The 23255-nt window shown below is 34.3% G+C and overlaps 1 protein-coding gene across 1 annotated transcript; it reads right to left on the bottom strand.

The window, feature by feature from the left end:
- Window positions 1-6309: 6309 nt before the first annotated feature.
- On the bottom strand, window positions 6310-13604 carry LOC132029637 (glycine dehydrogenase (decarboxylating), mitochondrial). The gene is made up of 15 exons (XM_059418928.1): window positions 12187-13604; window positions 11250-11495; window positions 11080-11157; window positions 10897-10997; window positions 10622-10817; window positions 10414-10539; window positions 9506-9691; window positions 9318-9431; window positions 8509-8661; window positions 8214-8402; window positions 8043-8120; window positions 7837-7962; window positions 7636-7734; window positions 7420-7537; window positions 6310-6579 (listed from the first exon to the last, which is right to left on the bottom strand). Exons 1-15 carry the CDS (start codon window positions 13405-13407, stop codon window positions 6488-6490), a joined length of 3123 nt encoding a protein of 1040 aa, XP_059274911.1. The 5' UTR covers window positions 13408-13604; the 3' UTR covers window positions 6310-6487.
- Window positions 13605-23255: the final 9651 nt, after the last annotated feature.

Here is a 23255-nt window from a genome sequence, read left to right as displayed (position 1 = left end):
CCTTCTCTGGTAGACTCTCGTATAGGTCTCGCTCTATCTCTCAAGTCTCTTTCTTTGTGGTGAATCTCCAAGGCATCAATGCAATGATTTATATAGGAGTAGGATAGCTGCTTGTAGTTCTCCCAATCTAACTAAGACTTGATTCAATTAATTACTCGAAACCAATCCTTATAAGATTAGGATTTGAACTTCACGAGTATACGACCAACTTTTCCTTCTTCCAAGATAATTCCATGAGTTTAATTATGGTAATGTTTTTATGTCTTGAACTCTTGTTCCTGGTAGAATTGAAATATGCCTTAATCCTAAGGATTAAGCATCCACGTGGTGCAACTTTTTCTTCGAACACCAAACAGTCTCTAGCTCTTTTCCAAAGGACCTAGTTTTCTCAGCAATCATGTATCTTTGTTGCTTACTTTACCAGTTTCTTTTGGAGAACTATTAAGGACTTGGTTCTTGTACATCTTTATTCATTCTTCCTTGTACATAGATTGTCAGTTGTACAATATTTGCCCATCATCAAAACTCTGTAAGATCATGAACTATTCATTGAGATTCAATCAGCTCAACATTACTTATATTGAAGTGGTGTGATTAGCTGTCAAGTTTTGCAGCCCTACGTTCATTTATCACCTGTAATGATTTCGAAAAGTCTCCTCGATTTTATATATGACGCAACTCTTCATTCTCTCTCTCTCTCTCTCTCTCTCTCTCTCTCTCTCTCTCTCTCTCTCTCTCTCTCTCTCTCTCCCCACAACCCCCCCCCCCCCTCTTTGTATTTATCCCTATACATAAACCCTTGAGAAATCATTTCTTTAAAAAAAAAAACATATAGTCAGCCATGGTGAAAATACGAACTCCTCTTAGACATAATATGGACTTAACTATCGAACAAATAAATTCTTATTTATAAAGTACAAAAGTGAAAATAATTTTCAAGCATATATAATGTTGGAATAATAAAATAATTGGACATAGTAAAGAAAAAAACTAATTAGAATAATTTATCATCTCAAAGAAGTTTGATAATAACAACAACAAAAACAAAAACAAAAATTATTTGCTCAATTGAGATTGAAAGAGAATAAAAGCTTTTAAAAATATATATTTAGTTCAAGTTATACAAAAAATTATTCAAAATAAAGGTATATTCTACGATATACATTATATATGCTTGAAAACTAAATGCTCAATTATTTTATTATTACACCATTATATATGCTTGAAAACTATTTTTAACTGTTTTTTTACTTTATAAATAAAATCTATTTGTTCTATAGTTAAGTCCATAATATAGATTAAAAAGTAAAGAAAATCATAGTATTACAACGATAAAAAACTATATAGTTTGATAATTTAGAGGGTAAGACATTGCCGGTTGAGTGACCTTCTGAGTAGTACAAGCATGGTTGAGAGACGTTTGTGTTACAAACAAAAAAACATGAATTTATTAGATAATTTCAAATAGTTGATTGATTATTGAGTAATGGACTCTGAGACTTAGCTATTATGTACCCTTGCAACTTTACGGACACCCCTATGCCCAACTTGGATCCTGAATGAGGATGTAATGTTTACCGGAAAAATTTGAGCCTTTACACTCCGACCCTCCAAGCCTTTTACTGTAGTGTACTAGAACATATGAAATTAAAAGGAGACCAATTTGAACGGATTCTCTTTAAAAAATCTCATTGCTTATATTAGGCCTAAACTACTTGTTAAAGACAAATTCAGTGGTAACGACGGGTAACAAAGAAGAAGGTAGGATAATCAATACTCAAAAGAAAAATAAATAAATAAAATAAATTCAATTGATCTCTATAAACTCAGCACATGCATTTTCATAAACTCTTAAGTAATCAAAGGTCAACGCATTATGTTGTCAACGAACTCGATCATTTCAAGCCAAAGGAAAAAAGGGTAAAGAAAAAGCATAATTTTGTTTACAATTTATTACGGTTCTCTCACACTGAAATGTTTACGCTAAATAAAAGAATTTATGATACATGTCTTTTAAATAGATGGATTTAAGATTTAAGTTTGTTGGGTTGAATTTTTAAGGTTTTTAACACTGAACTTGTTGTACTTTGTGGGTTACAATTTAATATTTATTGAAATTTTAATGGTCTTATTATATATATATATATATATATATGATTATGTATCGAAAATACTGGATTCAATTAAACCAGACACAGAGATTGCATCGCCGCTGCTTTTATATATGTGCACTCTATCAGTAATAATGATTAATTAACATATATAATCATCTCAATCTACAATTTAACTATGATAAACTAATGAAGTTTGAAGTAAACAGAAGGCATGTCAAAAAAAAATCTTTTCTAAACTTGGTTATTATAATATGCCTCGACAATATCTTTGTGGCAAAATGTCAATACATTGAATAAAACACAACTGGTAAAACCAATATAAACTTGGTCCTTAATTTTCTGCCTAATACAAGTGCATACTTGCTTTGTTATAACTTCTTTGTAAGTTAAAGTCTTGACTCTTGTACAATAGTTTAGTGGTGTAATTAGATTTGTTTTCAACACCTCTAATAAAATGATACGAGGGGAGTGAAATCATGGTAAGCTAGTTGATTGGTTTCCTGAATTTTATATATTTTTTCATTTTTTTCCTTCTCCTATAATTAATAAAAAAATGATATACATGAACTTAAAATTTGTACTACTCGTCAAAAGATTGAAAATCGTTTTACCTCAAGGTAAAATTGTTCCTTCTCTAGGTTTGATCCTTTAACTATTCTCTCCTTTTTACTGATTTATAACTGTTGACTATTGTGTTTTAATATTAATTTTAATTGGAGGAACAATAGTTCTTTAATTAATTAAAATATATATTTTGTTCAAATATCAAAATGTACATGAAAAAAAAGTTGGACGGGGAGAGGAGGGGGTGGAAATTTGACGTTGAACTGAATAATGTGCACTACACACAGATTTTATCATTATGTGCTTAATTTGTTGTGCAGACTACTAACTTGCCTTAATATGACTGCTTTATATTAAAATTTTGTTTTGCATTTACCGAGGAAACTAATATGAATGATATCCAACAACTTGTTTAACTTTGCGCACACATCCACAATTTCAGAACAAAAAATAGTAAGAATATTATTCCTAGATTCTTCCAGGAGTATATTTATGCGAGTTGGTTTGGTGGGTTGGTTGTGCTGCTGGCATTTTTAATTATGCTAGTAATATGCCAAATTTAATAATGATACACTTGGGGATTTCATATCTCACACAGGTCATAACAGTATAAGTTACTTAGGTGAAGTTGATTCTAAACTTTTGTCAAAAATATAAAACAAAAAATGTTCAAAGCATCTCAATTTTATTGGATTCTAAATTCAGAAAGACTTTGAATTGTATATATCTGAAATTGAAGCCATTCCAAATAAATATTACAAGCTAATGTAATTGGATTAATTACTTAAATCCAATTGATTGAAGTTAATTGAAACTCCAATTTCATTGGGGCTAATCCGTCTATTCGGGTTTCAAGAAATTAGCCTGTCTCGTTAGCCAAGTTTCATTGAGATGATGCGTTATATTAAAAATCAAAACTTTTGATATGCCAAGCAAAAGTGAAAAGCCAAAAGGGCCATACCACATGTCACATGATCAGTCAAATTGTCAAGTAAAATACGTAGATGTGCGATTAATATGTTTTGGTCAATCAAATGCGGTCTCATCACATATTTAATAGGATTGGCCTAATATTTTAAGTGAACCAATCAATTTAAAATAAAATAAAAAAGAAAACAAAAAAAAAAGATGACTTTACTACATAATTGATAATAGTTAGGTGACCATTTGAGCAATGAACTCTGTGAAACCGTCACTAAATTATTATTTCAATTTTGAACAAATAGTATATTGTAATGATTGCAAAAGTAGTAATGTTACATATTAGAGTATAATATCAATATTAAAAGCTATCAACTTGAAATATTGAACTTTCTTCTTTAGCACATATTAAGTAACTTCATTAACCTAAAGAAAAAGATTTTATAAAAGAAGAACGCAAATCAAATATGTACAATCACCCGGCATGTCTTTTTGCTTTGTAATGTTGCTCAACAATTCTGGAATAACAACCTTCTCCGCTGAGATATTTTCTTCCCTTTTGCTCTATGGCACATTTGGCTCAATAGGAATCACAATGTCTTTAGACAGGACCATAAAAGAATTTCTCCCAATTAGGTTGTTATTGACAAAGTTTTAGAATATACCTACACTTCCAACTCTATCCACAACACTACTATAACTCATAGTATCTACATCAAATGGTTGCCCCCTATGCCTCAAACTCTTCAAGCTTAACATTGACGGGTCGCTATCAGGACCATAACAATTCTGGAGGTATTGGTGGGGTAATTAGGGATCATCTTGGTAACTGGATTCTGGCATTTTATATGACTGTATATATAGCTAATAATCCAATCTGCATGGAACTCCTTGCTCTTCTCAAAGGCAAGGAAGTTGCCCACAGTAGGAAGATCACGATTGCTGAAATTGAAACGGACTCCACAAAGGTGATTCATAATGTTCAAAATAATTTTCCTATTTATACTAACTTGATCTCTGAATGCAGTTATTGGTTGAAGAAAGTGGGGAATCCAGTACTCCGACATAATTTCGGGGAAGGAAACCAAGCTGCTCATGTTTTGGCTAAGGAAGAAAGCATGTACTCACCCAGTAACCAACTAATTGTTTTGAACTCTGCTCCGGCATGGGTGCTATCTATATATTAGATGATGGGAATGGAAAATATAGTATTAAGAATATCTCCTCTTCAGTTTGTAATAATCTAGTAACTCTAGCTAATCTTGTCATCAACTCGTATGTACCCAGCAAGTTTATGAGTAAAATCTCGTTTATAAAAAAAAATATACTACATTAAGATGTAAGCTGATGCACAAATGAAAGAAACAAATCCACACACAAATGACTACACAAAGCAAGATTAATAAGCTAAACCAGTACTAATACGCTTGAACGACACCCATATGAGCAAGTGTGATCCGACTTCTCATCAGTTTGAAGGGGAAAAGAAAACTTCTTGGAGCTTTCCTTTATAATGCACAACAAATGATGAAACAATACGCTTGGTCTGACATGGACATTGACTTCAAGGTTAAATTCACCATCTTTTATGTATTTTAACAACTTTTGTTACCCAAATTGAAATAAGGGAAGTTTCTGCACTATTTAAGACGTGAGAGGCAAGTGTTCTGGAAACAAATCTAAATCTAAAGAAAAGTTTCTTGTATTCACGTTATAATAATTACGCCTCAATCCCAATCAAGTCAGAATCGACCATGTAAACGGCCACGGTCCATATCATTCCATTTAAGTTCATCTCAGTCTAATATTATATAAAAAAAAAAATTAAAAAAAAAGTTATAGCTTTTCCTATTTCCTTAATAAAAATAAAAAAAATAATTATGACCAATCCTTTTTTTGTAAAGAGTCTTTCTAGTTTTCAATAATATATATCCCTTTATTACACCAAAAAAAAAAAAAAAGAGTGTGTGTGTGTGGGGGGGTTGGGGGGGGTTCATTTGTGTAGTCACGCACCCAAGAGGTTTACACCAGAGCTAAGTATGGGTTCTTCAACAAATTTGCTCCAAGAGTTGTATAAGGACCTTTCACTTTTAAGAAATCTTTAAGGGTTTCTATTGTACGAGATAAACAAAGAGACGGGAGGCCTAAAGGATTTCTTAAAGAAAGAAGAAAGTTTTTGCCTAGCCATACTCAAAGGCGAATCCAAGACTTGAGCTCAATGATCAGATCCAGGACTTAAGCTCATTGAGTTTAGTAAGCTCAATGAGTTTAGTCTTTAAGGTTCTTAGCATTAAACTCATTATACTTTTAAAGTTGCGGCTTACGGATTCATATCTACTATTTATTGCAGTTCTTGTTATTATTTACACAAATTTGCGCTCCGCGTAGAAAGTACTCAGATGAATCCGATGCTACATCCGCCCCTCACCATACTCCTACACCATGTTGAGTATCTGCCGTATTATCATGAACTATGTTGCTCAGACTCATTCATGGGTATTTATCCGGTTCGGTTGCATGAACGTATCTGATATGAGCAGACCATTATTTTCGCTAATCTTTAGTATATTTTGAGAAATCACACGAAGTACCCGCACTCTATTCACATCCGTTAGGCACAAGTATGGCAAGACAAAGTGAAGATTCTGGGCAACACAAGTCATGAAAGATAGATTGGAGAAAGAGAGGGGGTTGATGATTACAAGTGAGCTGCAATTACCAACATGATCTGTCATTAAAGCAGCTTTTTCATCAATATATGGCAAGAAGATGAAAGTCATCAGCTACCACCAAGTATATGAATATGAAACTTGTATGTACAACAAGATCATGAGGAAGGTGATTTCATGCTTTGTAAAGGGAACTTATGAGCACTAAAACAGTAAGGCTTAAGCATTTGCAGCTTTTTCTTCCGCCATTTCTGACACTGGAAGAAGGGTGCAGATGAGGTTGCGATCTCCATACACATTGTCCACTCGTGCTGGAAATACATCACAAGTAAATTATCGTCAATACCAAGATACAATAGCATTTCTTACTAAATTTGACAACAACATACCCAGTGAATCCCACAACGTGGGGTCTGGAGAGGATAGAGTGTACGCAGACCTTACCCCTACCTTAGGTAGGGAGGCTGTTTCCGGTTCTTACTAAATTTGACAAGGAAAAAAAATTAAAAAGGCAACTACAGATCATAGAAAAATCAGTATTGCAATATAGTGCAATAAATGTAAGAATTGTGGATTTCAGCAGATACTTTGAGCTTTTTTCGATCATCTTATCGGTTCTATTCATATGAACTTGCAAATTTCCTCTTCCTAGGTTTAACAGTTTCACTATATTCATGATGAGAACCCTATGGACACCAGAGACAGAAAGAATTACATTGTTTCTCTTCTAGCATGTGCCGGTAAAACAGATATTTTTATTTCAAGTACACGAGTTGATAGAGCACAGCTTCTTAGAGCAGCTCTGTTGTAATAGCAGTTTACATGAAAACTAATGAGTCATCAAATGAAGTTTTTATATAATCGATAACGAAAAAGAAAAAACATTGTGCGCTTAGGTATATATTGGATCTTTAAGATTTGAGTATAAGAAGATAGTTTCAGTACTGATTGCTAGTACGTTTTGGAAGTTTTGAAAATGCATTGACCAGTAAATTAAAATTCAGCACTAAGTGCTCAAGCGTATATGTTTTGCTGAACACCTCTACATTTCAATGTATCACTGCATAGGAGAAAAATCTGATATTTGAGAATTTAGCTAACGTTAAGTTTGTAGGTTTAAAAATTGGAGTTGTAATAGAAATGGTAAAGACCTGTAGTTGGCCAGAATTTAGCACTCCTTAGCCAGGGAGCAGGGTACGCAGCATATTCCCGAGAGTATGGTTTTGTCCATGCATCTGCCATGAGCATTGATGGTGGATGAGGAGCCCCCTGCAATACAAGTCTCCGATTAATATCTCCTGATATATGCAACGGTACAAACATTTTCATTTAAAACTAATCTACAAGAAAAAATAACACATATTTACCTTGAGAACATTGTTGTTAATATCAGCATTCCCTTTCTCAATCTGAGCAATTTCTTCTCTGATGGAGATGAGTGCATCACAATACCTGTCTAGTTCCGCCTGCATAATATACAGCTACTTCAGGACCACCAAATAAAAACAATACTGCGTGTGCTACTGAAACTTTTCCTGTATCATTGAATATGCATCCTTGTATTATACCTTGCTTTCACTTTCAGTAGGTTCAATCATAAGTGTACCAGGAACTGGCCAAGACATTGTAGGTCCATGAAATCCATAGTCAATAAGACGTTTGGCAACATCTTCAGGTTCTACCCCAGCAGTATTCTGAAAGGTCGCAAGATTTAGTAAACTATAACAACCAGTAAAAGAGGGAGGAATGAATTGGAAATGATGCAAAAAACTACCTTAAAGCTCCTCAGGTCAATGATAAACTCATGGGCACATGTTCCATTGACACCTCGGAAGAGAACTGGGTAGTGCTTCTGTTGATCAAAAGCAGAATAACATGATCAGCTGAGTAAGTCTGAGAAAACAGAAAAGCAGAAAGTTTTGACTCAAAATAAAAGAAGAAAGACCTCCAAACGCTTAGACATGTAGTTTGCATTGAGGATAGCTATCTTTGATGCATCTGTAAGACCCTTAGACCCCATCATGGCAATGTAGGTATATGAGATCGGCAAAATAAGTGCTGAACCCCAGGGTGCAGCAGAAATAGCACCAAGTGGCTCACTCTTGTCAGGGGATGGGATCCCTCCAGTTGCCACCTTAACGAGAATCACAATGATCAAGCAAGCAAAACAAGAAAGATAAAACAAAATCCCAGGCCGATGAATAGATAAATGTAGTAACTGGTGTTTATCAAGGACATACCACGGGGTGTGATGGCAAAAATGGTGCCAGGTGCGCCTTCACTCCAATTGGACCCATTCCAGGACCTCCTCCACCATGAGGAATGCAGAATGTCTTATGGAGATTTAGATGACAAACATCAGCACCAATAAAGCCAGGGCTTGTCAGACCAACCTGTAAAGAACAAGAAATGAATGAAAACGGCCAACAACAAAGTGGTATAGTTAGTAGCTGAACTAAAACTAAATTTTGATAATGTAACTGAGGAGTAAATAGAAGAAAGTTTGTATACATAAGTTAAAAGCAGTTATCATATTGCCCAGAAAGTTCTATTGACCACAGCCAAGCTCCTGATAAAACCTTTGAACCAAGGTAAGCAATCCAGAAAAGAGAGAGCTTCAGACTTAACAGCACAGGACGTAGTATGACTTCACAAAAGTCAGAGCAGACCAAACTGTTCTCACATCATGTGAAACAACAATCAAATCATCCCGGAGTAAAGAAGAAGAGGAAGAAAAGGACAAACAGGGAAGCCCAGTGCACTCAGCTCCTGCTATGCACGGGGTCCGGGGGAGGGCTGGACCTGTCTTAATCCAAAGACATCCCCTCGTCTCTTAAGATATAAGGTGCGACTTCAAAAACTGTTGAGCTAGAATTTATAGAGATATAATGGTCTTACCACTAAACTGACTCAATGACAAGTAAGACCAACAAGAACTATAATGATGAAACATTTGCTTCCCAGTTTATACACTCTAGACTAATAAGCTGTATATATGAGGAAGAAAAGTAACAGCATGACAGGTTAAGAGTTGATATGAAGTAATTACCTGTGCATTCATGTTAGCTCCATCCATGTACACCTGACCACCATTTTCATGGATTATCTTACATATCTCATCAATCCCTTCCTCATACACTCCATGTGTTGATGGGTATGTAACCTGAAATTTAATTAAGATTTAAGTAAATGCAACCGATACAGAAAGGTGTCAGAAAATAGTAGCACGTCATTTACCATGAGAGCAGAAAGGTTATCCTTATTTGCCTCAGAAGCCTTCCTCAACTCCTCAATATTAATGTTTCCTTTTGCATCTGTTCCAACAGCAACAATTTTCATCCCACACATTGCAGCACTTGCAGGATTTGTTCCATGCGCTGATACAGGAATGATGCATACATTGCGGTGATGGTCACCCCTCGACTGCAGCAAAACTCAAAATTTAATTACACTAGCCGGAAGCTTTATAGAGTCTAATTAATGGCTAAGGATGAAAACAAGGAGAGAATCTGAGAACCAGAAGCAAAATTCTAACCCTACGGCCATTAGCATCCCATTATGGTAAATCAAGCGTTATTGGAAGATTAAAATTCTATAGCCTTGTACCACTCCATGAAGGATAAAAGATGCTGAGAAGTAACTAGATGGAGTAAAGATCTTCACGAAGAATTGGGTTTCATCAGGTGATTTTCCCTAATACTCCCTCCGTTCCCTTTTACTAGTCCTCTATTGACTTGACCCTCCCCTTAAGAAATCATTTATTAAGGATTTGTTTTTACTAAATTATCCATATGAACTATGCTTTGGAAATCTAAATTCAACTACTAGTACTCTATGTAGTTACTGAGTGATAAGGGTAAAATAGAAAGAAAATAATAAAACTATCTTGATTTGCTAAAACGGACAAGTAAAGGGGAAAACTTATTTTTAGTACAAAGGATTAGTAAAAGGAAACGGTATTTGATAGCTGAAATAGTAAAAGCATGTGCAGCATTTTTCTACCAATTTGGCTCTTCCAAAGTTCCACAAATACAATCTTAATCAGGTCCATTAACGAACCTTAATCTTGTAAGTATTAGCTAGGTAATAAGAGTGCCTTAAATCAAATCCGAAAGCAAACTATTCAATTAGATTCTGATGAGTACCAGATGATATGCACGAATAACCATCAATCCAGCATACTCTCCAGCAGCACCAGCATTAGGCTGCAAGGAGAAGGAATCAAAACCTGTAATTGTACACAATAGGTCACCCAAATCGTCAAACATTTCCTGCAAGAAAGCATGTAACAGTCTTGATTAGTTCTTCTGTTTCTGCAGTTTGCAAGCAGCAATGCATCTAGGCAGTAACAACCTGATAGCCAGCTGCCTGTTCAGTGGGTGCAAATGGGTGAATATTTGTGAAGTTAGGCCATGTCACTGGCATCATCTCTGTTGTGGCATTCAATTTCATTGTGCAGGAGCCCAATGGAATCATGCTATGGCACAAGGAGAGGTCCTTTGCTTGCAGCTTATGAAGGTATCTCAGCAACTCATGCTCAGTATGGTACCTAAATCATCAATGTAACAGTTAAACTAGCACTTAAGTTACAGGATAAAGACGGTTAAAACCATGGAAGGAAGGCTTACGAGTTGAATATTTGGTGAGTTAAATATGGAGTCTCCCTTGTAAGTCCAGAAGGAATCACATTCTCGACCTCTTGTGCAATTGATTGAGCAGTGAACGTGACCTATTAACGCCATCAAAGATAAGAATACACTATGTAGACATTGAGTTGCTACCAGCATGGATAGGGGAGTAACGATACTCACTTGCTTTCCCAAGGCAAAAACTTTAAATAGATTGTCCACATCTTCTAAGGTAGTGGTTTCATCAACAGATACAGTTATCTGAAAAAAAGGGGTTACACTTAATCATAACGTAAATTTAGGAGTATCGATAAGTTTCAAAATCAGAAACAAGAAAAACTAGCTAGACTTACAGTATTGTTGTCCACAATCCGCAAGTTAATGTCATTCTTGTAAGCAACATCAGCAATTGCTTTTGCATCAGAACATTTAACCTTCACAGTGTCAAAGAATGGAAGAGCCTGAACTTCTACTGTTCCAAGCTTTTTTAGCCCAGCAGCAAATGTTCCAGCAAGACCATGAACACGTTGGGCAATGGTTTTTAGCCCCTCAGGTCCATGATAGACAGCATACATGGCAGCCATGTTGGCAAGCAAAGCCTTCACAACAAAAGGACAATATCATAAAAAACCAATAAAAGAAAATAAATTGCATAGCGTCATGCGTCAGCGCCTTCCAATGCACATATCAGAGTTAGATAATCTCTTGCAAGAAAGCTAGCTTTCGATTTGTTTTTACTCCTCACTGCTCATGTCCAGACAAAACATAGCCTACCAGCAGAAAGTAATCATTTTCAAACCAGTTAAGATATTTACTACATATTGGCAGAGCGTCTACAGCAGTGGCGGAGCCAAGATTTCCGCCGAGGGGGTTCAAAATATAAAAAACTAAAAATACAGCCTAAGGGGGTTCAACATCTACTATATATACATAAAAAGTAATTTTAACCTTGTAAAAACAGTGCTTTGTTCCGCCGAGGGGGTTCAGATGAACACCCTCGGCATAGTGTGGCTCCGCCACTGGTCTACAGGTTCAGCCCAATCCAATAATTTTGGCTCAAATTCTGTATTTATGTTTAAGAAATTACTTAATATGCATAAATAATTTATCAAGAACCTAGTAAGCTGCGTTATCTAGAATCCAAAACCCATAAACTCAAAATCTTAGTTCCGCCTCTGTACAATATAAGAATGTCATGTAATAGAGAAGCTAGGAGACATAATTATAGGTATAGCATAGATAAATATAGGTATAGCATAGATCTTATTGAAAGAGTAGTTGACTCAGTACCTGTGCTGTGCAAATGTTACTTGTAGCCTTGTCCCTACGGATGTGTTGTTCCCTGGTCTGCATCGCCATACGGAGAGCAGGTTTCCCTGTAGAATCAACACTGACACCAATAATTCTTCCAGGCATCATTCTCTTGTATTCTTGGGAAGTTGCCAAGAAAGCTGCATGAGGGCCTCCATAACCCATAGGCACTCCAAACCTCTGAGCAGAACCAATAACGATATCCGCTCCAAGTTCACCAGGTGGTTTCAACATTGTCAAGGCCAAGAGATCAGAGGCCATAACAACCTTCACTCCATTAGCATGTGCATTCTTAATAAACTCTCCATAATCCAAGACTTCACCTTCCGTCCCCGGATACTGAACTAGTACCCCACAAACATCACCGGACGAGTAATCAATATCCTTAAGATCTACACTGACTACCTTAAGATCAAATCCATCAGCTCTAGTCTTACAAATATCAATAGTCTGAGGGTGACAATTGCTTGCAATAAGGAAAGTTTTCTTTTTCCCTTTAAGAATATTGTTACACATGGCCATAGCCTCAGCGGCCGCAGTCCCTTCATCTAGTAAAGATGCATTGGACATAGGCAAACCAGTAAGATCTGTAATTATGGTCTGATAATTCAGCAAGGACTCGAGACGTCCCTGCGAAATCTCAGCCTGATAAGGAGTATACTGAGTGTACCAAGCAGGGTTCTCCAATAAATTCCTCAATATAACAGGTGGTACAAAGGTATTATAATATCCCATCCCAATATATGACTTAAAAACCTTATTCTTTGAGGCTAATTTTTGCATATGTTCAATCATTTGTGCCTCAGTTAATCCCTCATCAAACTTAGGTAACTTCATGGATTGGGCTCGAATAGATTGAGGCACAGTGGCATCAATAAGTGCATCCAGGGATTGGAAACCACAAAACTCAGCCATTTTGGTTTGTTCTTCAGGTGTGGCTGAGTTATGTCTCCTTGGGAAAGTGTCACTTGGTTTCAATGCATCAACAGATATTGATCTAACTTGTTGAGAATTGAAACCATTTTTTCCATGCAACATATGATTATTATTATTCCTAGCCTGAAATGTGTAAGGTGACAATGAAGATACATACCTTGATGGCCTATACAACGATGGGATTTCATTAGAACGGCTTTGTTTTGATTGTGAAACCAAACGTTTTAGAATTGCCCTGTTTGCCAATTTTCTAGCACGTTCCATTTTCTTGACACAAAAAAAAAAAAAAAAGATTCTCAAGATTTGTAAAGAAATAAAACACAAACACCCCTAGAAAGGGATGAAAGATGAGAAAAGTTGACAAAGCTTTAAGCCCTGCTTTGTCCCTATATATATTGGGATCCTCCCCTTGTAAATGATGTTTTATTTATAATAAAGTGGGTGGTGGTAAGGAGTTGTTGAGGTTGAGGATACCCTGTCTTTACCCAAGGTAATCTTTTTATATTTGTGAAAATTTATTAATATGCCCTTATAATTATATTATATTGATTTTCTTGGGGAATAGCAATTTTTAGATCTGATGGTGGTGGGTGAAGTGACACTGGGCACCAATTTGGAGGAAAAAGACAGAAGATTTTTAGTTCAGTTGGATCTTGTTTTTCTATGAGCCAGTAGTTTTAGTCTTCTTTTTCTTAGTGGATTTATCAATAATAAGGAAAAAGAAAAATAAAAAAGGGTCTAAAAGTTTTAGGTGTTTTTTTAGGAGGTGAAATTTGTATGGAAGGGAATGAATGGAGGTGGATTGAATTTCAATGGATGAAATTAAAAGATTTTTCCTCTTTTATTTTTTCTTTTTAGACATTATTGTAGTATATAGTACAATGAAATCAAAGCATGAAATCTATCTTGGATTTTTTTAAACAATTAGATTGGAAGATTTTGATGGTTTGGATTGGATTGTTTCTGGGTTGGCAAAATATTCAACACTTGTTGCTTATCTTGATCCATCACCTCATAATTTCACACTTGAAGCCAAAGATTATAATTACCTTTTTCCCATATATATGGAGATGTGTGTGGAGTAAATATTAACACATGGAGATCACACTAAGTGGATATTATCACTCCGCGGGAAACACAAAAGAAAAGAATTATTATTGTTATTATGGGTTGAAAGTAAAGGCAGGAGTTTGTGAAAAATCTTGAGATTTCATTGATTGATTTTTGTATCTTGAACCAGAATAAGAAACAAATATCATGATAGAATTTTGTATCTCTTCTAGGATACTTAAATGTTGAATTGAATGGTATCTAAGTGGATAGTTACTAGTTCACACAGAGGAATTCAAGGTAAACAAACGGATTTACACTCCATATTTACATCAAATTCGTTACACGAAATCTGGGACTTTCCCATGAAATTGTCGGAAGTCATTGAAAAATCTCAAATTACCAATGTCGTGCAAATAAGAACATCCGTGCAATATCCGCGAATAAATGATTACCGAAATTTATAATAAGTTATAAAATTTATATGAGAATGCGTATTATTAGCTAATGGGTTGTTTAGTCGGTCATGTGCATAAATTATGAGAAAATCTATGTATTATTTTATGCAGGATTAAATGTGGAATAAAACCTTTTATTTTTTAAAAGAAGTAATGCATATCTTAAGTTATAATATAATTTGCGTACTAATTTGCAATAGATAAACCAAAGATTCGGGCGGGGCGGGGCGGGATCATGCATTCATTAATCAGATATATATGTGATAACAATGTATAATGTATTATTAAACCAAACAACCCCTAAGGTTAAGTGATAACAACGTACACCCTCCATCCACTTTTATTTGATCACTTTATTAAACACAGATGTTTACCTTTATTTGTCTAATTTGATAAAATCAAGATATAATTTATCATTTTATACCTATTCTGCCCTAGTGCCCTTATTATTAATGCTTTAATTATTTTCAATTCATTTTCCAAGATTAATGATTTATAATAAGTAGGGGTAATATAGTAAATTGTCATCTTATTGCTTTTTAAAGGGTGTACCAACTCAAACATGTACTCCCTCCGTTCACTTTTACTTATCCACTTTTGAATTTCCATGCTCTTTAAGAATTAATAAATGAAGTATGTATTTTATCACAATACCTATATTAATTGGTGTATAGTTTAAATAAATATGGAGGTGATTTGAAATGAGTAATTAGTGTAAGGGTATAACAAGAAAAAAAATGGTCTTTAAGGGTAAAACAAGAAGAAAAAAAAGGGTATTTCTTTTGATATGCTAAAGTGGACAAGTAAAAGTGAATTTTCTTTTAGAATAGTGGACAAGTAAAAGTAACGGACGGAGTACAAGTAAATATGGACGGGGGAGTGTATAAATACATATGTCATGTATTTATATGCTAGTGTTTTAAACATCAAAGTATGTGGAAACATTTTCCCATATATCAATATCTTGCCAAAACCGTTCAAAAAATATCTTACCAAAACCATCTCTGGCTCCCTTCCATCAAGGAAAATCTTTAGAGTACCTGATTACAAACAGACTCATAACTATAAAATAAATGGACAAAATACATCACCGACGGGCTTATTAAGTAGGCGTATGAAAAATATTTGATTGGAGTAATAACACTGTTGGCAGTTTTTTCCTAATGAATGAGAATGCAACATAACACTTCCTTAGGAAACCCGTCAAAATGAGAAAGAAAACGAATGGGAGTTCGTGGAATAAAAATTTTCTAAAGGAAATGTTTGATCAAATTTCTTTTAGAATACAGAATCTTTTTCTTGAAGAATAATTGCAATTAATGTAGTAAAAATGATTTATTGTTGTCCTTTTCTTTTTTTAATCTCCTGCTACTTGTACTGGTATCTCGAATAAAATCGAAATTTAATTTCTTCATGTGGGCGTTTGTTTCCAAAAGTAGTTAAAATTAGCAAAACTTTAAAGTTTATAGTTTTAATGTTTCGCAAACACTAAAAAAAATTCGTAATGGTGTTTGGTTACAAAAATTAAAACATTTTTTACGTCTTGTAAAGACTAAAAAAGATCTATTAATTTTTTTTTGTACCTATTTTTTTATATTTGAAATAAACGTCCTTGTTTTTTTTTTTTTTTTTTTTTATGAAATAAATGTCCTTGCTTCAATGTCTATAGTTTCCTAGAAGGGTTGGTGAATGGTCCTATAAAATTTGGTGAGTGGGGCCCTGTTGGTAGATACTGGTACGTCGGCGCGATATAGGCCGTAGGATCAAGCACTGGAGTGGGTGACTTTCAGATCTAACGGTTGAGCTTTTCCTCTCCAATTTTAAATAAATTTGGGAAGAGTATTTTATAGCTAAGATAAGATTTTTCTTGTTATTTGAAGGTGAAATACTGAAATCTAGAGCCAGTGTACAGACAGGAATCTTTTTTTCTCATGGAGTTGGTAAAATACCCTAGTACATCTGTACTTGAAAAGAATATATAAAGACCCTGCTCAGAATATTTAAAAAAGAAGTAGTAAATGATGATAATTTTACTCGCACAATATTTGATCTCTTGAAGATTCATTTTTTTTCTTCATATTTGGTCTTTATTTCACGTCAATATAGTATCGATTTAATTTTAATATTGAATTTCTAAGTATATTACTCAATCAATTTCAAATTGGATCTATTAATTCGACTTAGCACCGAGGATAAAAACGTACAAATATTGGTTTATTTATAAGGAAAAATGTACAAATATACCCCTTAACTTTTCGATTTAGAGCAAATATACCTCTCAACTTTTCGATTTAGAGCAAATATACCCCTCATTAAAAAATGGTGCATATATATCCCTATCGTTACACAAATGTTGCAAATATACCGCTGCCGTTACAGAAATTGTGCAAATATACCCTTTTGCTTCTAGATTTTTTTTTTTAAAATCATTCAGCTTATCTTTTAATCAAAAAAATGTCACGTGACTTTAAAAAAAATAAGTCTACCCATCTTTTTTTTAGTAGACTTATTTTTTTAAAGCCATGAGGCAATTTTATTCTAGTGAGTTGTCTCGTTCGTTTAGAAAAAATATTTTCTTGGCTTTAAGAAAAATAAGTCTACCCATTTTTTCAAACGAACGAAATCCAACCCACCAGAAAAAAAATTACCTCGTGACTTTAAAAAAATAAGTCTACTAAAAAAATAGGTAAACTTATTTTTTTAAAGCCAGGTGACATTTTTTTTAATTAAAAATTTTTAATTCAAAAAAAAAAAAGCTAAATGATTTTTAAAAAAAAAAAATCTGTCAGCGAAAATGTTATAGTTACACCATTTGTGAACATTAGGGGTATATATGCACCACTTTTTTAATGAGCGATATATCTACTCTAAATCACAAAGTTAAAGGGTATATTTACACCTTTTCCTATAATACTAAAATCTTGAATCCGCCTCTGTAGGAGATCCCATGTTATAGTGCTACCAATGTAACCTCGGATTATCTAATTAAGCCTAAAAAAATCTTCTTCTTTTTTTGCGCGGATTTCCCTTCATTTGGGGTGGTCTTTAATTTTTGCCCTTCAAATTGGTGGTCTTTAAGTTTTGCCCCTCAAATTGGTGGTCTTTAATTTTTGCCCTCTGCCTTTACAAATTCTGCTTTAAGGCAAAATTTTGCAAATCTGTCCATGCAAATTTTGCCTTAAGACAGAATTTACATGGACATTTTTGCAAATTTTGCCTTAGCATGGGCAGAAATCTGTCTTGCGAAATTAACGCATTAAGGCGAGATTTGCAAAGGATTTGCGAGGCAAAAAAATTGAAGACCACCAATTTGAGGGCCAAAAATTAAAGACCACCCCCAACGAAGGACAATCCTGCAAATTAAATCATAGAGCTAGCTTATTTAATAGTACTATGAATATACTGCAAATGAGTTATACTGAGCATAATCCATAATTATTTGCTACATGACATTGCTTGTACTTTCTCTATTTCAAAGTGAACTTCCTACAATTTCCAACTTATTGGTATTGTATTAAACTGTACAAAGTTAAACTATGAGACCCTTATATACTGCAAAAAAAAAAAAAAAAAAAAATCACCAGCCCACTATTCGTAAGTTTAGTGAATTTCAGGGCCGTCTCAACAATATTGGGGGCCTAAAGTCAAACTTCAACAGAGACCCTAATTTATTTTTTAAGAGAAAACCGTCATATATATTTTTATTTAAAGTGTACTTTTCTAGCTTTTTTAGATGAGAAATCATTAATTACTGTTTTATAATTGATTTGTTCTAACAATTCCTTTTCAATTGATAATACAGCTAATCCTTTGAATCTCTCTTGAATCATTATTGATTTTAGATAAGATTTTATCAATTTTAAGTTTGAGAAACTTCTTTCAGTTGAGGCAACAATTTATATATAAAATACATCTTTAAGGAAAAAATGGGACCCCAAGCGATTGTTTTATTCGCCTTATAGTCGAGCCGCCCCTGGTGAATTTTAAACTGAAAATTCAAATTTAGAATAAAAGTTATGGATTCAGCCAAACTACTGGATACACCCCTGATCTTCTACTAATTAAAAGTAGTTGGGTTCCAAGAGACTCCAACACAAAAAGACTATAATGGAGGACTATATATGATATATAACTTATATTCGTATTTGTATTTATTCGTACTTAGTGTTTGGTGTTTATATTATATCATATTAATTTACTCGTATTTGGTGTTTATATTAAATTATATTAATGCATCGGGCTACCATTTTTAATATTAAATCATATTAATGTATCAAAGTTAAGTTATATATTAAGGTAAAAATGCATATTAGTTAATTATGATTGAATGATAAAAATATTTACAAAAATTTATGTCACATATTCATTGAACTGATATAAACATTTAGTGCTGATAAATATTATCCAACATATAATGTTCCATTCAAACTTACAGGTCGAACTAGGACTATGTCCTATCATTTCTAGCTGCAGGTTTGCTACAACCAAGCTTTACCAAAGTCTATCACCTAGTTAGCCTCCCTAGTCTATCACCTAGTTAGCCTCCCTATATTATATTTATGCTTAATTTATACAACACGAATGCATGCAACATGACCCTAACTTTAGGTGATACTGAATTTATAGGAAAAGAAATAAAAGAAAAAGAGAGATGAAGGAGCACACCAAACAGCAATGCATTAACACTAATTGATGAAGTTAAAGCCTAATCGACAATGCTAGGTGGTTTGGTGAATCATATCATATTCCTTGCTTTATTCAACTTAGTTTCGCATAACTTTGTGATTGCAATCATTTGCTTATAAAAGGTTAATGATATAATGATTCGATATGGGTTCCTCTATGACGACCCATAAAGACATGGTCCTTTTATTTTTAATTACAAACTATTAATAATTAAACTAAAAATATTCATTTTTTAAGTAATTACTCTTTCCATCTCAAATTATTTGTCGTGATTTCTAAAACTAGACGTCTCAACTTCGTATTTATCATTCTAGCAAGTTCACGATAAAATTAATTATATATTTTCCCATTTTATCCTTAGTAGTAATTGTTCTCGAAGACCACAAACTCAATTATGGAGAGATGACACATAAATAGAGTAAATATTCAATGAAAAAATATTACGTCTTAAGACTAAAATAAGGGTAAAGTAGAGAAGATTTGGCAACCATGCCACTTTGAAACTTGAATTAAGAATCAGGCCACTCAAATTCTTTTTCATTTATTTTTTCGTTTTAGGGTTTAGAAAAAGATGTCCAGAGTACACTTCATAATTTTAAAAAGTTTGGAGGTTCAACATTATACACTTAAGTCCCTTCATGTCTTAAAATATACAAAAGCCGCCTCCTTCACCCCCCCCCCCCCCCCCCCATCTTCAGTCACTTTCATTTTCCCTTTTTGCACGGTCTCAAGCTTCCAATCGACTCTTCCTCTCCCCCAAGCTCGGATATTGTCTAGTCGTCGTCCCTAGGTATTTTTTTAATTTCGCAACTCTGTCGGAGCATTTTGAGCTCCATATTTCCATGTTGTTTTTTTTCCGATCTTGATAAAACCTTCGTGTTCATAAAGTTCTGATTTTTTTTTTCAAATTTTTCGAAGTTTAGCCTTTTTTTTTTTGTCGTAATATGTGTTATTTCTACTTATTTTACTTGTTTCGAATATGCTTTTTCTGTTTTTGCTTTTTGCAAATACATCATGGTTATTACTAGACTCTTGGTCGAATATTTTTGTTTTTATATCATGGTTGATCAGCGTCACTCTATTGTTTGTATGTTTATAAAAAAAATGCCTAAATGTAGAAAAAAAGGAGGGAATATAATCATCTGTTCTGCTAATATGGTTCAAACCCGTTGTAGTGTGAATCCTAATGATAAAAAAGATGTGAAGAAGTTAAACGAGATGGCAAAAGAAAAAGAACTATAGAAGCTGATAATGAGGTCTACTCAGACTGCATGGATCAGAATGATGACTGTAGTGTGGATGGTGATGAAAGAGATAGAGTTAAGGGTGATGGTTATGTTTCTAAGGATCTTTCAAAGGAGTTTGTTGAAGATGAAGACGTTGATCCCCTGTTGTTGCAATATTGTGCAAAGACAATTTATGTGGAGAAGTATGGTTTGGTTAATTTTCTTGATGATTATGATGCTTTTCCAGCAAAACTTTATGTTAGGAGCATGCTGGTGTTTTTTGAATTTAAACAAGTGTTGAGAGATCAAAAACTCAAGAAAGCTTTCTAGCATTCATGTTTTAATGTAACGACCCGTTTAGTCGTTATAGTGTTTTGACCCATTTAACCTTGTTGACCCTTTCCCCAAGTCCCGTTAGTATGATCTATGACTTAATAAAGTCATTGGGTTGGTTTCCGCAAGGTTCGAGGGTAATTGAGTCATTGATGGAGAAACTAGTTAAGTTGACGAGTTAGAGTTGACCACGGTCAACGCCGGGTTAGGATGACCCCGTGTCAATGTTTTGGAACTTATAACATGTTATTATGATGATTTTGAACTTGTCCACAAGTTTTGGTGAGGTTCCGAAGAGTTTCGGATGGGTTTGGGTTTTGTCGTGCTCGTATTCGATGTTTTCGCCGGAGGTTTGTGGATATAAATGGCTCCATATTGAGCATCCGACCTTTTTTTAAGTGAGGTCTGAACCATTAGATCCGTATCAAAATTATGAAGCTATAGGAAAAAGAATCGACGCGTTTGGCCTCCAGATGAGGGAGTTATGACCATTTTAGTGGGGACCTGTCCAGCGGCCTCCGCTATAGCGACCAAAGAGGCCGGTTATACGATCCGCTGCAGCGTGGGGAGAGACCGCCCAGACCGGCTAGTGGGGCCAGAAACCTCTATTTTAATTCCCCAACTTCGAACCCTTATTCCCAATATACCAAAGTCAGTTTTCAAGAGAGAAAGAGGCAAAATTCATCCCATTCTTTGGTGGAAACATCTTGGAGGGTAAGTTCTCATATTTATTGTTCCTTTTTCCTTCTTCTTCAAGCTCCATGATTATTCTAAGAGGTCCATCAATGGTGGGTGAAAATCCTAGAATTAATAAACCCTTAAATAATTGGTAGGTTGTTTATTTTATTGTTGATTAATCACCTAGGAGTATAGATTATCACTTTCTAGGAAGAGAATTTGATTTCTTATGGTTGGAATTGCATGTTGAGACTTAGGATTCTAATAAAAATGGAAGCTTTGTCCTAAAATCTGTTTTAAGGGTAAAATTGATTAGAAACCCATGAATTGAAGGTTAATGATTTTAGAGATATAGGTTATGATTAATTCACTATTGAAAGATGGTTTCATCCATTGAAAAGGGTAGAAGTAAAATGGGGTGTTCTTCCCCAAATTATATTTCTTGTGATGAACAGAATTCCATGAAATTAAGATTGAAGGTTAACCAGATGACGGGTAACATAATTATGCACTAAATTTCTTGTTTTACCCTCATGAACCCGGTTTCACATTGTAGGGGTATTTTGGACATTTTTCTAAAAGTATAGCAATATGGGTATTGTTGGACTCATTTAGACCTGTAGAGTACTATTTTGGCTATATTGTATCTGAATTTTTAATAAAATTACAGTTTTTCCCTTGTGGCTCGGGTTTGGCTATTTTGGATCCATTTTTGGATTTTGGGTAAAACTATGGCAATATGGGTATCCTTAGATTTGTATTCTGACATAGAATTCATATTTGGTAGACGTTAATCATTTTGAGGTTCTCCAAAGAGAAGGCAAGGCTAAGGTTTGGCTATTCGAGACTGTTGCTCGGCATTCCAGGTAGGTTATGGCTTACTTTAGTTAGACTTTGATTAGCGAAACGTATGTATTGTGTAGAATTGATGGGAGAAAGCATGATTAGGTCTTCAGACATGTTATTTGGGTTGGATATTAGCTAGGTTGGTATGACTTCTGATTTTGTGGGCTCGTCGCCATTACTTTATGACCTGAAATATGAGGTGTAGTTGTATTCATACTGTGGCGATTTCGGGATGGATTTTATTAGGTTGATTGATTGTTGATGGTGGTTCGTGGCCCCGTTATTGTGATTAGACTTATTACCTGAATTGTTGTGTTGTACTCAATTCTCTCTTATTGTGACACATATCATTATTCGGAAAGGAAGAATATGCGAGTTTAGACCTGAATTGTGATTTATATATTTATAATAATACGTAGATGAACACTTGATGTATTATTTACTGTTGATAATAATCTATAGAAAACTGGAGCTTCTTAGTGATATAAGACTTAGTTGTGAGGCATACTTACTACATGTGGAAGTAAAGAGGGACATAGACTATTATGTTAGTTGAGACGATTGTATGATTCATTTCAGGGCTAAGTTGATCCAAGTCTTAATATGGCTTGTGGATTTGTAACTTGTACCTTCACTGTTGCTTTATTGGTTTACATTGATTTATCACGTTTACACTCATTTATGCATTCATACACTCATGTATGATGGAAATGGTTTGGAAGACTTGTGGCATGATGCCTTGTGTTTGACATTGATGTTGCTAATTGTTCATAGTCCATACATACTAATGAAATGGAATACATAGTGATGTGAAATTAGTGAAGAAGTTAATATA

The sequence above is a fragment of the Lycium ferocissimum genome, chromosome 9 (assembly GCF_029784015.1).
Source record: "Lycium ferocissimum isolate CSIRO_LF1 chromosome 9, AGI_CSIRO_Lferr_CH_V1, whole genome shotgun sequence".
Classification (NCBI taxonomy): domain Eukaryota; kingdom Viridiplantae; phylum Streptophyta; class Magnoliopsida; order Solanales; family Solanaceae; genus Lycium; species Lycium ferocissimum.
The sequence above is the reverse complement of the archived record's forward strand: the minus strand, read 5'-3'. Positions and strand labels throughout refer to the sequence as shown.

Excerpts from the sequence above, each read along its gene's own strand:
- LOC132029637 (XM_059418928.1), bottom strand. The coding sequence starts at position 13,407 with ATGGAACGTGCTAGAAAATTGGCAAACAGGGCAATTCTAAAACGTTTG. Across the intron at positions 10,998-11,079 it reads TTTTTGCCTTGGGAAAGCAA|GTCACGTTCACTGCTCAATC; the intron begins GTGAGTATCGTT and ends TGGCGTTAATAG. Across the intron at positions 8,121-8,213 it reads ACATGTCTAAGCGTTTGGAG|AAGCACTACCCAGTTCTCTT; the intron begins GTCTTTCTTCTT and ends TTTGATCAACAG.